This window comes from Bombus fervidus, chromosome 13 (assembly GCF_041682495.2).
Source record: "Bombus fervidus isolate BK054 chromosome 13, iyBomFerv1, whole genome shotgun sequence".
NCBI lineage: Eukaryota > Metazoa > Arthropoda > Insecta > Hymenoptera > Apidae > Bombus > Bombus fervidus.
The window spans coordinates 3,114,925-3,128,772 of record NC_091529.1 but is presented as its reverse complement, the minus strand read 5'-3'; the positions used below and the strand labels follow the sequence as shown (position 1 = coordinate 3,128,772).

The following is a 13,848-nucleotide window of genomic DNA, read 5'->3' as shown; positions in this document are numbered from 1 at the left end:
ATGATTCATAAACAAATAATTGCAAATTCTTTTTCCTTGTCGTTTGCTTTTTGCGTTTTATTTGTTTCCCTTTTTACAAATTGAATTGATATAGATGAATTGTGTCATTAGAACTTCCGACGAGTGTGCGACAGTTATCGCGTTACGTTAGATTTCTTGATGCGTTGCGCAGACTATAAATAGTGTCCGCTTCTAGCGACGTTAGTCTCGTCCAAACGACGGACTGTTTAACAGTGTTTTTTATGCATTTGATGTGGTTGCATTTTATTCGCCCGATTCGCGTGAAGTCAAACAGAGAGTGCCAGTTATTGGAAACAACCGAGTGAACGATCGAAACCTATTTTGAATGTACGACTAGAGCTTAAAGGTATTTTTTTGCGAAATAAAGAGCCACTTGAATTTTCTCAATTGCCCGAATGGAAAAGCTTCTTCGTCTTAAAAATCATTTTAAACGACTTCAAAAGAAACATTGTCTCCACTACAGTGGTTAACAATGGATATTTATGCAAATGCGAGACTTTTATGGAGAATCGAATGTTTATGTAAATGCATCCATTTATAGAAAATTAATACATTTATTCTTACATCTGTTATTAACCTTTATAATGATACGCAATTAACCGTGCATCATTGCATACTCTGAATATTTTATGCTTTGCGCGTTTTTAAAATAGAAAAATTTTTTTTAAATAGAAATGCAATTATTAATAATTTTATTGAAAGGAAAGAAGTCAATTGAGGAGAGATTTATGGAAAAAGCGTGAATCGAGCAAATCCAACCGGAAGATTCAGACATAGATAGAACAGTTTCAGTCATTAACTACATTTCAATTGATAATTCTAATAGCTCTTAAAGAACTTTATTAGTTTGTTTTAATCTAGTCCAATAGTAACTTAATTTAATGACTAGATTTAATCATTTTTATATTTACCAAACAAATAAAAATTTCACGGTATTCCAAGTAATTGATTGAAAAATACATTTAACATGTATATGTAGGTATATTTACCTTAAACCTATAGACCTTTCTTCCTCGTTTCATTTAATTAGAATATCTATTAAGACTGAATGATCTTTTCTTCGAAAATTCGACATTGTGTATGCTGTGTACGACGATCATACACGCTTTTAAAAGACACGCTTCTTTTAAAAGAAATGCAAACAGACTTGTTACACAACCTAATATTTATTTCATCTGCTTTAGTTTAGCCAGCACATAATTAATTTTTTCAGTTCCTACCTATCAAATTAACACCATTCAAAGCTTCCAATATTTTCCACTTCTTTTAATAAAATTCAAAGATACGAGCAAACTTAATACGACGATCCATCGATGATCTTTTAACGAAACGCAAACGATCTTATCAGAGAACCTAATAGAACATCGATTATGATCTAATGTTTCTTCTTTGATAGTCTCATCAGATTTAATCAACACGGTACATTTCCCTTCTTGACAGTTTAACTCTGTTTGTCTGTAATAAAGGAACGTTGAAATACAAGTGGGTATATTGTAAATATTTATGAGGGAAATGTAATTAACACAATAGGAAGTAGATATCTGATCAACTCGATGACAACAAGAATTACTACTTGCCACTTTGATATTTTTTTCAAACGAAACAATAATCCATTAAAAGTCAAGGTTGAAAATTGTGTCAGCGATCGTGTACAAAGAATTTTTCTTGGGGAGGATCGGTGAAACCGAACGTGTTTGAACGTTTAGAAAAATCGCGTTTCAGAAAACATGCAAGTCAAGATGATATCGATTAATTAAGACTCATCACGTTCAGTTTATATTATCACGTTTTCTCGAGTCTTGTCGCGATCGAGATGAAGATTGAATGAGACGGCTTCCCGTGGCTATTGGCTGTTTCTCTACTTTAAGTGATTGCGTTATCTTGGCAATATTGAAACCAGTCATTTTTAACTAACTTACTACGAAGCTAATTATTTCATTGAAATAAACTCTTTATAGCGACTAAAGTATACGATGTACAATAACTTTAACAATATAGTAAAGTTTCATGGATATACTCACGTGTAAAGAAAGAAATTAGTGTTATCATTGTCCACGTATTTTTAGAATTCGTACGTTATTAGAGGCTCATATATTAAAATGAACACTTACATTGTCCTAGTTAGATTTATGACAAAATCCAACGTGCAGAAGTCAGTCTTAAAAATTAGAGAACGTACATAATTTGGAAAAAAATAGAGAAAATATCTAGAATCGAGTAATTATTTAAAAAAAGAAGTAAAAAAGATTTCCATGTTCATAAAAGTGGGAATTTTTATGTAACATTCTGGAATATTTGTAAAAATAATAAGGTCATATCGTTTAGAAACAATGAAGGTTGTTTGTCATTGTGTTTAACACACCTGTTGTTTCTAATTTTTCGGGAACTAATTGAAAACAAAAAATGAAAAAAGTAGCGCCACCGTGATAATCGATTCTTCTCGAAGGCAATACATGAAAATGTACCTTTTCTTACCATCACAGTCATCCTCATAATTTTCCATAATCTTCTTATTTATCATAATCATCTCATCATCTTGAATTTACCTAATAAAAACCTTTACTATACATGCATTACATGAGTTTCGTAATTAGAATTGCGGAAAATTCAATGATCACTATTAAATAGAATATTTATGAAGTGAATTGTACTTAACAATGCTAAGGAATTTTACAGCTAGACGCTAATTGTGATAATATTGTCCAATTTCTATACTTTTTTGACTTAGATTATACTTTCCTGATCATCGACAGAAATTTTTGTTTGCAATTTCAACACGAAACTACGAAAATAGAAATGGAGAAAATGATCTTTGCTTCCTATAAATTTACTGTTTATCGCCGTTTTGCTCTCTACACAAATACTAGGAGCTTACGTAAGATCAACTGTAATACAATATCGAACGAATTATCTCGCAATTTCCTTCTGCGCTTACAGTTTCAACAGTCACTTTTGCTTTCTACTAGGATTTGCTCTTCCTACTTTTCATATTTCAATCCTTTTCAATCTGTTTTCGATATACAGGCTCAATATAACGTAAAACGACAATACAACTGAAAACTTTGTCAACTCCTTCCAACACTACACAGTTTGGAAGTTCCAAGCGTTATAAATAATTTTTTTTAGGAAAGGTCTTAAAGGAAAACTTAACTGTAATAACTTTGCGTTATCATGTACATCAATTTAGCTGTTAACTTATCATTTTTATAAAAAATCATGGTCGATATGTATCGTTTAAATAAATAAGAAGTCACAAGATTCTCCTGAAAGTTATAAAGTATACCATTGTAGAGTTGTGTATAACGTACGTATTGTCAATGCTATCGTTATTGCAATGATAATATCCGTATCAGCACTGCTTCCAATAATAATATTGTAACAGTAATCAAAAAATTAGTACATATCGATATCTCTGTTTGAATTGAGTAAGACTAATATCTAGATTTAAGTCTGAAAAATAGCAATATCTCTAATATCTAAATTTACTCCTGAAAGACAGTAATCATTAATGTTACCAATATTAATCGAATATTACAGCATATTGAACCAAACTTTGCATTTTAAGGCGTTATACATGTACAAAACTGTAACCGATTAATTACTTTCTTAACAATTGGACATTCAGAGAAATCTATGTATATGTTGTATTTGACGATAGAAACGCAAGAAATGCTGATAAAGAAATAATTATTTTCAAAATGATTCACTTTAAATTTTTCATTATTTTACTATCAAAGGATTAATCGCTTGATGCACATATTTCTAATATACAATGGCATAGAGTGTTCTTAATTTGTCTAATTATTTTAACCATCGATCTTTACAGATACAAGATACTTATTTTATACAATAAAAGATCTACATATATCGTACCTGGTAAAAGATAAGAATCTTATATACGTGGTGTGAGATTTTTATTAGGTAGTTTCAAAATAATAAGAGAATAATTACTACATCTTAATCTGTTCCGAATAGTCAATTCTAAAAAATTTAATCATTTCCATTAATAAACCGAGAAAGAACGTGTGCGTTAAAAGGTTAAACATCAGCAATTCGTTACTGGAAAAAACCGAAAACTTGCGTAAAAATTCTTGGAAAAATAGGAAAGGCATCTCGACACTGCTGATAATAACCGACCTCTTAACACAAGAGTTGTTAATTATACGCTCTGCTCGATGATGTGTCATCGCGTTATGTAACAAAGAAATGAAAATTAAAAATTTTTTTAACAATACAGCAAAGACAAGCCGCGTAACGAATAACTCAACTAGACGAACAGCAGAGACTTTTAGCAATTTATTCGGATCCGCCACCGCTGTCCGCTTCTATTCGCGTGCAAAAACATTGTTCGAGAAGCACCGCGGAAGTCATTCGAGATAAATATCGCGTTGCCGTAGCAAATAATTTGTCACGAGCGTTTTGTATTCGAAAAACACCGGTCGACGTTTATCGCATGCAATTTTCGTGGACGAAAATTGCGATGCGCTCAACGTCTCGCATGTAACAGAAGTTCGTGCCCCGCAAACTCGTGGAAAAACGAAGCGATCAACGTAAAAGAGGCGTTGATGTTCCTTTATTGCACTATAAAGTTAATTTTCGCGTAAGAACACGGAAGCCGATCTTTTGTTACGGCAAGCAATATGGTAATGAAGGGTATATACACCTACGCATACACATACACAGCTTCCGGTGTTTTCTGTATGGTTTTGGAATAGAAGGATAAATGGTGAAGAAACTGAATACTGATTCTTGGTAAATGAATTGATAAATTGAGTATGAAATATAACGTGCGTACGAACACATAAACTTCTTAGAATCCGAACTAATAGACTTCGCCTCTTGTACGTGTCTCGATTATTAGTCATACATGTACAAATTATCGGTAGCAGTAGATTTTCTTACATAATCGGAACAGGTCTCGTAATGAAACAAAAAATGAAATTTAACAAGGAAATGTTATGTATAAACCACAAATTATCCGGTTATCCTATTCTAAACCAGACTCTATAACTATCAATGTGTTACTTGTCGATTTACGAATATTATTAATTAGTACGTTATTGCACGAGATTTTTGGACTCTCTTAATACGATATACTTTTATTGCAAGCAAGAAGTAATCACAATTAATTCCAAATTTTTATCAGTTAAAATTAGCTTCTAATTCGACATCAGTCAGACGGATATATATTATATGTATTATATGAAATATATTATATATAAACTAACTCCAGTAACGTTCTCAGCAATTTTAATTTCTCAACTTTCACGAATTCATCACGCAATTTTTAAACTAATTTCTCCACAAAACTGCATTTCATTTCAGCATAAATTTTTTGCTAACATATCCACTTGTACTCGTTAGATCTTTCTTAGACGTCATTCAATAATTGTGAAGAATCAATAAATAGCTTGTAAGTGGCAATTACTTGCTAATGAACTGTCTCTTTCAATAAATTCAGTAACTCATAGTTAGTAAATTTTCCAAGATGAATATGACGGATAAATATGAAATATGCAATACAATACAATATATATATATATATATATATATATATATATATATATATATATATGTGTGTGTGTGTGTGTGTGTGTGTGTATATTTGTTTGTATATTTGCTTTAAAAAACAATTTAAATATGTAAAATAAATAACAGGCGATTAAAAACTTTCTAAAGGCGAAAGGAAGCTCTATTGAGGTTTCGCTTACAAATTTTCTAGAAAAATATGCATTTCCATACATATCTGCTGTTTACTGATAATGTTGCACTATGAGGAAGTTATAGTTGGAATTGAATCCAATAAGGAAGTTACGTGAGTCAAATATGATGAGGGGCGGGTAAAAAGTGAATCAATTGCGCAGATAGAATATTAATTCTAAATAGAATGAATAAGAATTGATTGAGAAGTTCTATGGTATTTTAATTTCAGGGACTAATCCTTTATAACTCCAATTTAGAGATCACATATCTATATACACGCATTTTATCAACTTTATTTCACTCGCTTCGTTGATATACCCTTGTACCAATTTTAAATGATGATCACAAACATAATATTGTAAAGCAATCGGTGAAAGATAGATTATAAAACGGAGGCGTGTTTAGAGATTAAAATACACAAAGTGATGGATTAGTAAAATGAACGTAGTCATAAGTGTGAGTATTAAATCTTCAAATGGTTTGCACAATATTTTAAAATATGTAACGCTTCAAACAGTAGACCCTGAACTATTTCCAAACATACTTGCAGCTGCTTCAACGATCTGTTTAATTAACAGCTTAACATATTCACGATAACATCAGATATGTTTGCTTACTCTGAATTATACGCAAATATTGAACTTGGTAATAACTTCGAAGCGTGATTAAGTTCCTTCATTCCATCGAGCATTACGGTGTAACGAATTTGGAAATCAATTTTCGTTGTTCTTAACATAGCTTAGGAAATCGCATTAAAAAAAGTGGCTGAGAGCATCGATACTTATCACGTTCAGTTCGATGAAAATGCGACGCATTTGAAAATATGTAATTTACATCGTGAAGCTACATTTCTCATCTATAAAGTCGATAACTTCTTTCAGCTTATAACTCAATGACTTACGATAGGTAACTGAATAATTGTGTAGATTATCGTCGAATTGTATATCACTTTTGAATCATTCGCGCAATCAAACCTATCGAACACAATACATTATTTAAAAATATTGCATTTTCAATGTATCTTTATAATTGTTTTCCTTTTTTTAACAAAAGCTATTTTTATTTATTCCAAAGCTATATTATATCTTTTTAAACAGAAATATATCTAAATTATTTACACAATCTATCTCCTAAAATACGTAATTCTCTTTTTTCCTCCGCCCCCTCCCCCTCTCTCCCTCTACTATGAAATATTGATTTTTTGAACTTTCAAATATCACTTTCCTAATGAGACTTTTCAAATTCGAGAGCACACTCAAAATTTTTATAAGTTTCTTTTAAATATTTAGCTTAGCTAAGATTAAAACGCAAATGCGTTTCAAATGCGTTTAAAAACAACTGAACACATTAACGAAACCGAGTATCTTACGAGCACTTAACAATACGTAATACGTAATACGAATAACATAATCATGACCTATAATTTCGCTGACTAACTCAGGAAAGCTATAAGGTAAAAATTAAGCAAAAAATTTGAAGTTTGTTCTAATATATCTTATATAAGCTATAATGTTTAATATTATTAATAACTAATAATAATAAATAAATCATAGGAATTTTATTTAATATAATTTAATATATTTAATCTATAAGCTTTATATCAAATATCGTCTTCCAGTCACTGATAATTAACCGGCTTGACCTTACTTTAACTATGAAAATATACAACAATAGAAAATTACAGACGATTTTAAGAATTCACGGTTGAACTGTAATTTCGTAAACAGATAGATAAAAATAAATGTGAGCTGACCAATCGTTTTGAATATATGAGCATAACAAATTATTATATATATATATGTGTGTGTGTGACAAGACCGTCTTGTAAATAAATATATATCCCTTTATTTAGAAAATAGACGAAAAATATAGAAATACTTAATATATTGCTCGATCACTATTAATGATACTTTTCATTTTTTTCACCAGATTTTTCCAGATATATTTACTTATTTATATAAAAAATTCTTTAAAAAGTCTTTATGAAGACTCGAAGCAAGCAGAAATTATCTACATAAGTCTAGATAAATATCCAGAAGCAAAAAGAATAGCGGTGCGTGCAAGAGAGCGTGTAAATACTCTACAATAACTAGGCAAAATAATGAATTAGTAAGCATTGTTTATGTATCCTTAAGCGGCTTGACGCGTCCGTTCCTTTCCATTCTTTACTTATATCGTTAAACGTATGAACGATGCAATACGCTATGGAACACGCTATGTATGCATGGTAATTCGATGATGCAATTTTTTTCAAAATTACCAGCACGCAGAATTACGCATATACGCGCGCGTTTATCTGTCTCGATCGCATAGCGTAACTCGAACTATAAAACTAATTTACATTTCATATATGCGTCGAAACAATGAACAGATAGTTCATCGATACTTGGAATCGAATCGTTTAATTAGCTTTAATTATATGTGTTTTCTCTTCCTTGACCGTTCCATTCGAATGTTAGTTCTCTATTTGGCAAAAATCAACTGATTTAAACCTCGATGAGGAATGAAAAATTACAATACTATACGACGACCCGATATACAACACGTATACATGCCTATGTCCACGCCACTTAGCCATAAATTGTAAACATAGCAAAAAGAAAAATGAATATTGCTGATAAGCCTGTTATCACTTCTACTCGACTGACTTTGGTTTTCATTCGTATCTCGAATGCGAAACACTCACATTCGTAATTAGCTTTGGTCTAAACCATACTTAGATTGGATTCTCCAAAAGGCGGGAAAATATATAAATATGTACGTAGGTGTCTTTTTATCTATGTAAGTACTTGAATGAAAACGGAAGCCAGAAGAAACGAGTGAGTGTCGTAGAAGAACCATTATTCTCGTCATAGTGGAGGCGTTAAAAATTACGCAATGTCTGAGAGCAAGAAGTTATTACAACTGTTACAAGTGACTGCAAAATAGATAACTAACGTGATGTGAAATTATTTATTAATCGTTCTACGACAATGGTTTTGTGAATAACGTGCTTCTGATATGACAACATAAGTCAAGGCTTGTAGAGAACTTCAAAGATAACATCTTGCGAAATTTGAATACAATAGAACAAAATCCAAGGAAAATAAAAAAGAAATAGAGGGAAAATATTGCAATTATGCTAGAAGAACATGATAGATCATATTTACCGATTTTCACGCGAAAAAATTTTAACATCGAACCTATTGTCGAACAATCGTATATGCATTATGAAAATTTGTTTATTACAAAATAATATCAGATTATTCTGTAACGTGTTTGTTCGTAAGATAAGAATAGTATCTGGAAAAATAATCTCTAATATTTCTAATATCGAAGTACTTTACTTTAATCATCTAGTTACGTAAAAATTAAAACACAAATAATCACACAAATAATCTCACTCAAATAAATACAAAATGATAATGTAATTGGCTGTTTGTAAAAAACAGAAAAATAGATAAGGCAGCTAAAAGGAAAATTTACCATTAACTTTTTTAATTAGAATATTATTTAATCAATTAACAAAGTCCTTTAGTCGGAAAATTCTATAATCGCGAATTTCAAAATTAATGACAAATCATTCATTCTTCTAAACACAAATGTAACATTATTTATTTTATTAGAAATTAAACGACATGTTAAAATATAGGTCATCCATAAGTGAAGAAATCATTATGTCCCGACTAATAATTTAATTTTTATATGCAATAAAATGTATTAGGTGGAGCATTAAATCCATTCACGATTTATTGAAAGAACAGCATCTCTTAATACTTCTTAATCAACATAACTTATTTATCTCATTTCGCTATAAATTTACGTTTTTCATAATATTTTTCGAAATGCGAACAGTAATGGAAGGTGAGCGAAGTTATTACCCAACCAAATAATAGTTTTCTTTAATCTCAAGCAAAAGCAGGTTTCAATATCTGCAAGACAACAATGAGAACCATCAAATATTCTTTCAGATAAATAATGTACGCGTCAGACGAGCCATTGTCAGTTCAAAAGTTGGACGTGCTTTTAAGACAAAGTCTTGGTAACGATCTTCAAATAAAGCATGTTGAATGGAAGCCTCTAACCGCGCCAGGCGAGAACTTTGGAAGCATCATGCTGGCCATCATTGTCACCTTAACGCGGTCAAGCAACAAAACGGAGACTCTTCATCTGGTCGCGAAACTTCCACCAACTTCCGCTTATCTATTGGGCTTGTTCAACAGTCCAGTGACATTCAGGAAGGAGCTACAATTCTACAGCGTGATGGTGAAGGAATTCACAAACCTTCAAATAGAAAGTGGTATCAACGAGAAGGACATGAGAGATCTAGTACCAAAGTTCTTTGGGGGAAGACTAGGTTTGAAAAATCCAGAACAATTTGACGAACAAGCTGCTATCATTTTGGAGAACCTGAAGATCAGTGGCTACGATACGGGAGATCGAATCTTTGGACTAGATAAGAAGCACACAGAATTTGCAATCGAATCTCTAGCCAAGTTACACGCTCTCGGCATTGCTTTAAAGATGAAGAAACCTCATTTATATGAAGGAATAGCGGCAGAAGTATTTTTAGACGTTTCAAGTGAAATCACAGAAAAGTGTGTTAAGGACATGTTTGGGAAAAGTAAATCGGATTTAGAGAGCATGGAGGAAATTAGACCGTATTTACATCGAATTAATAAGACCATAGAGTACGGTCTTGAGGCAAACCAAAATCTTAAGAAACCGGAAGAACCTTGGGCAACATTTGTTCACAGTGACTTTTGGGTGAACAATATGATGTTCCGACACGATGAAAAAGGAGAGCTAATCGATATGAAGATCGTAGATTTTCAATTATCCGCATATGATTACGGTATGAAAGATCTGATCTTCTTTCTCGTGTCGAGCGCGAACGAAGAGATTCTGGATAATAAACTGGACCATATGTTTGACTTGTATTATTCTTGTTTCATTAAAATGTTAAAGACGCTAAACGTAGACACGGAAAAATTTTCCAGGCAGAAGTTCGACGAAATTCTGAATCGTTGTGGGCCTGTAAAATTCAATCAATGTATCATGATGGCTCAAGTGATTCAGGCACCTAAGAAAAGTATCTCAGAATCAGAGAACGTGGAGGGTAGCAATGTTTTCATAGATGTATCTGATAATGTAATATATAAACGAAAATTATTGCACATTGTGACTCTATTCGACAAAAGGGGATGGCTACTTAAATAATGTTGTTTCTATGTTTTATCTTGTTAAATAGTTTTTTTATGAATTGAATGGTACTTTTATACAGGATAAAAGGTATAAAATTTATTGTAGATAATGAATGTTGATATATGATGTATTGTTAAAATGTATATAAAATGTAAATTGTTTATAATATATATATGTCGGAGATGAAAGGACACCGAGCCTTCCCTTTGGAATTCTTTGGAAAATCCCCAATACTTTAATTTTTATAAGTTAACCCGATTATAATTGTCCGAAATTTACGATAATAAGTTTGGGCTCAAGGCGACAACTAGGCGACAACTAGGCGACAACTAGGCGACAACTAGGCGACAACTAGTCGTACGGCGGTACGTAGCCGCGGTCACGGGATGAACGTTTTTACTTAATAGAGGTATAGAGTAATTGTATAGCTCTCCTTAAAAAGAATAGTTGCAGCGGCACTCGACAGTAAATATTCCAATGGTTTCTGCCCCGTGGTTCGCCACACACAGCCCCTATTCTTCGGGCAACATGATTACCAGATGTCGATGCATCTCCACAGTACATGTTCAGCTAGCCTGAGAACCTGCTATAAATCTTAGGATTTAGTTAACTAAAGTCTTTCAAACGAACAAACAGCCTTTATCCTAACAGTCTCTAAATCTATCACCTACTACAGGAAGATACAGGAAATCTGCTTTTCTCACGAACGACGCTTCCCGCTAGCAACTTCCTCTCAAGGACGGCTAGCATCTTTCTCTAACCACCAACATAGAAATTAACCAATTAAAAGCAACAATCCATTTCCATCACTTTCTGAACGAAGGTTGTCCTCGACGAATCCGATGATCTCGTGCCCTGAGACACACCCCATCATAGTTTTCCTCTGCAGCATCACTGTGACGGAGAGGAACATTCTCGTGCGATCTCATCAGCGAGTAGAATAACGTCTTTACGATCAGTGGATATTACACGTTTTTAACAAAGAGACCGACTTAGACTTTGGAAGAAGTATATTTATCCCGTTGACCGCGGATTCGTTATTGAACCTAAGATCATTGTCATTAACATCTTGAGTATCTAATTACCATGGTTACTTGTCAAATTCTGTAATAATCATATTTGTACTAGTAGATATCTTCTCTATTGCGTAATAACAATGCCTAATCCAAATGAAGATTCGTTACACGCCCCTAATCATAATGTGAACCCGACATATAAAAGTGTATATAGGATTTTAAGGATATTAGAGACTTTTACAATTTAAGAATTTAGTCTTAAGAAAACACCAAATATGTTCATAAGGGCTCTAATATTGTTAAGCTCTAAAAAATAACTAGTTGTTTAAAAGTCAAATTCGAAGAAAGTGTTTACTTTATGAAACTGATTCTGTAATATTATTGTAGATACCTGCATCATGTTATTTTGCACATAGATATAATTGTTTTCCGCAATAAAAAATCTATTTTATTACATAAAAATAATGCGAATAAAATTTATTTTCATTATCGTTCGTTTCTTCTAATTTTCTAATTTATATTGTAATTATTATTATATCGTAATTTTTAGAAGTTTCTAGAGGTTTCTGAAGGTGAATCGAGCAGAATCTTATTTCGTTTCGCATCGATATGCCCCTGCGGAACCCGATATAATGACACATGTTTTATGTAACATGACATTGAAACACATCAATCGAAACTAATTTTCATTCTCTCGATTAATCGAGTTAACTAAGTTGAAACAATAAATAGCCAATTACAGCGAATACCACCATTTCTCATTAATTGCAACTGATATTTATCTAAACCATGTTTGCTAATAAAATAAAAAAAGTGAAATATAAACAACAAGCAATAATTCATGATATATTCGTTGACAGCGCAAAAATAATAAAAACAGCAAACAGTAACTAGAAATACATTCGTTTATAACTTAAAGAATACAAATTTTCTGTTTTGAATTCCGAGAAGTATGTTAATGCAGATTACTTCGTTTACGTAAGATGTGCAAACTTTTATGTTTTTCAGAATATCCTAAAATTGTTTGTACAGGTCACTCTAGAATTATTCTACGAAACAGGAGGAGAAAAGTACTCACTTCTAACAGATCCGCCACCGTGTCAGGTAGGTTGAACTCCCTCACAACACGTAGTCGTACTTGCCTATTAATTTCGTGTCGCGATGAAAGCGGCAAACTGATAGCTCTCTGACAACTGGGAGACTGCCTCAATTTCTGCTCTCGCTTCAGCATAGCTGCCAAGGTCGCGGAATCTGGAACTTGAATAGAACACATAACAAATACCCATTCTCGCTTTGGCAGAGTGAATTTCTTTATATCTTGTCAAATCACAATAGAACTGTCAAACAGTTTGATAAGAAAATAGCGATCAAAATACCTGGAAACGCTGCGGCGAGAACATCCACCCCGGCTGTACCCATTGGTCTTGGTTTCTCATCAACCATGTACAAGGCATCGGGAATATCGGCCACATACCGTGGCCTTCGCAATCTCACTAAATCTGCTTCTTGGACCATTTGTTCCTCAACTAAAGACTGTAAGAAGATTTATTTATCTTAGATTAGAATATATCAGCACAAACTAATTTTATTATATCGTGACAATTATTGGAAGATATATAATAATCTGTAACCGAAGGACTGATGATAAATGATTTGAATAAATCATTTCAGTTTAATTTTAAGGAATATTCCTGTACATTGATTCGTGTTATAATGTAGAAATTTTCAAATTAACAATTTTGTTTACAATGTTCTATATGATAATTAATAAGCACCACTCTCAAAGTATCTTGATGGATTTAAATGATAATATTAGTAAACAACGTTGTCATCGATATAAAATAATTTTCATCATAACTAATCTCGCAGAATATAAATAAGTTTGTTTTTATTCGATATATTTGTTTTAGCAATGAGATTAATC

The 13,848-nt window shown here is 32.2% G+C and overlaps 2 protein-coding genes and 1 long non-coding RNA gene across 8 annotated transcripts in view; 2 read left to right on the top strand and 1 right to left on the bottom strand.

Annotated features, from left to right (window-relative positions):
* LOC139993692 (BTB/POZ domain-containing protein 7) overlaps nt 1-13,848 on the bottom strand; it is a 31,054-nt gene that overhangs the window by 9,293 nt on the left and 7,913 nt on the right. For 4 of the 6 annotated variants that reach the window (XM_072015647.1, XM_072015649.1, XM_072015646.1 and 1 more), the window contains 2 exons: nt 13,301-13,457; nt 13,003-13,181 (listed from right to left, as the gene is read on the bottom strand). In XM_072015647.1, the coding sequence (XP_071871748.1) occupies nt 13,003-13,181; nt 13,301-13,457 (336 nt within the window). Of the gene's footprint in view, nt 1-12,957; nt 13,182-13,300; nt 13,458-13,848 lie in introns of those variants that run through there. The other 2 variants (XM_072015650.1, XM_072015651.1) reach the window with 2 other exon arrangements.
* LOC139993696 (uncharacterized) lies at nt 9,682-11,017 on the top strand. Its single transcript, XM_072015659.1, has one exon. The coding sequence runs from the start codon at nt 9,682-9,684 to the stop codon at nt 10,921-10,923; it is 1,242 nt and encodes a 413-aa protein (XP_071871760.1). The 3' UTR covers nt 10,924-11,017.
* On the top strand, nt 12,888-13,822 carry LOC139993697 (uncharacterized). Its single transcript, XR_011801434.1, has 2 exons — nt 12,888-13,028; nt 13,153-13,822. It is a non-coding gene; the product is annotated as an uncharacterized lncRNA (long non-coding RNA).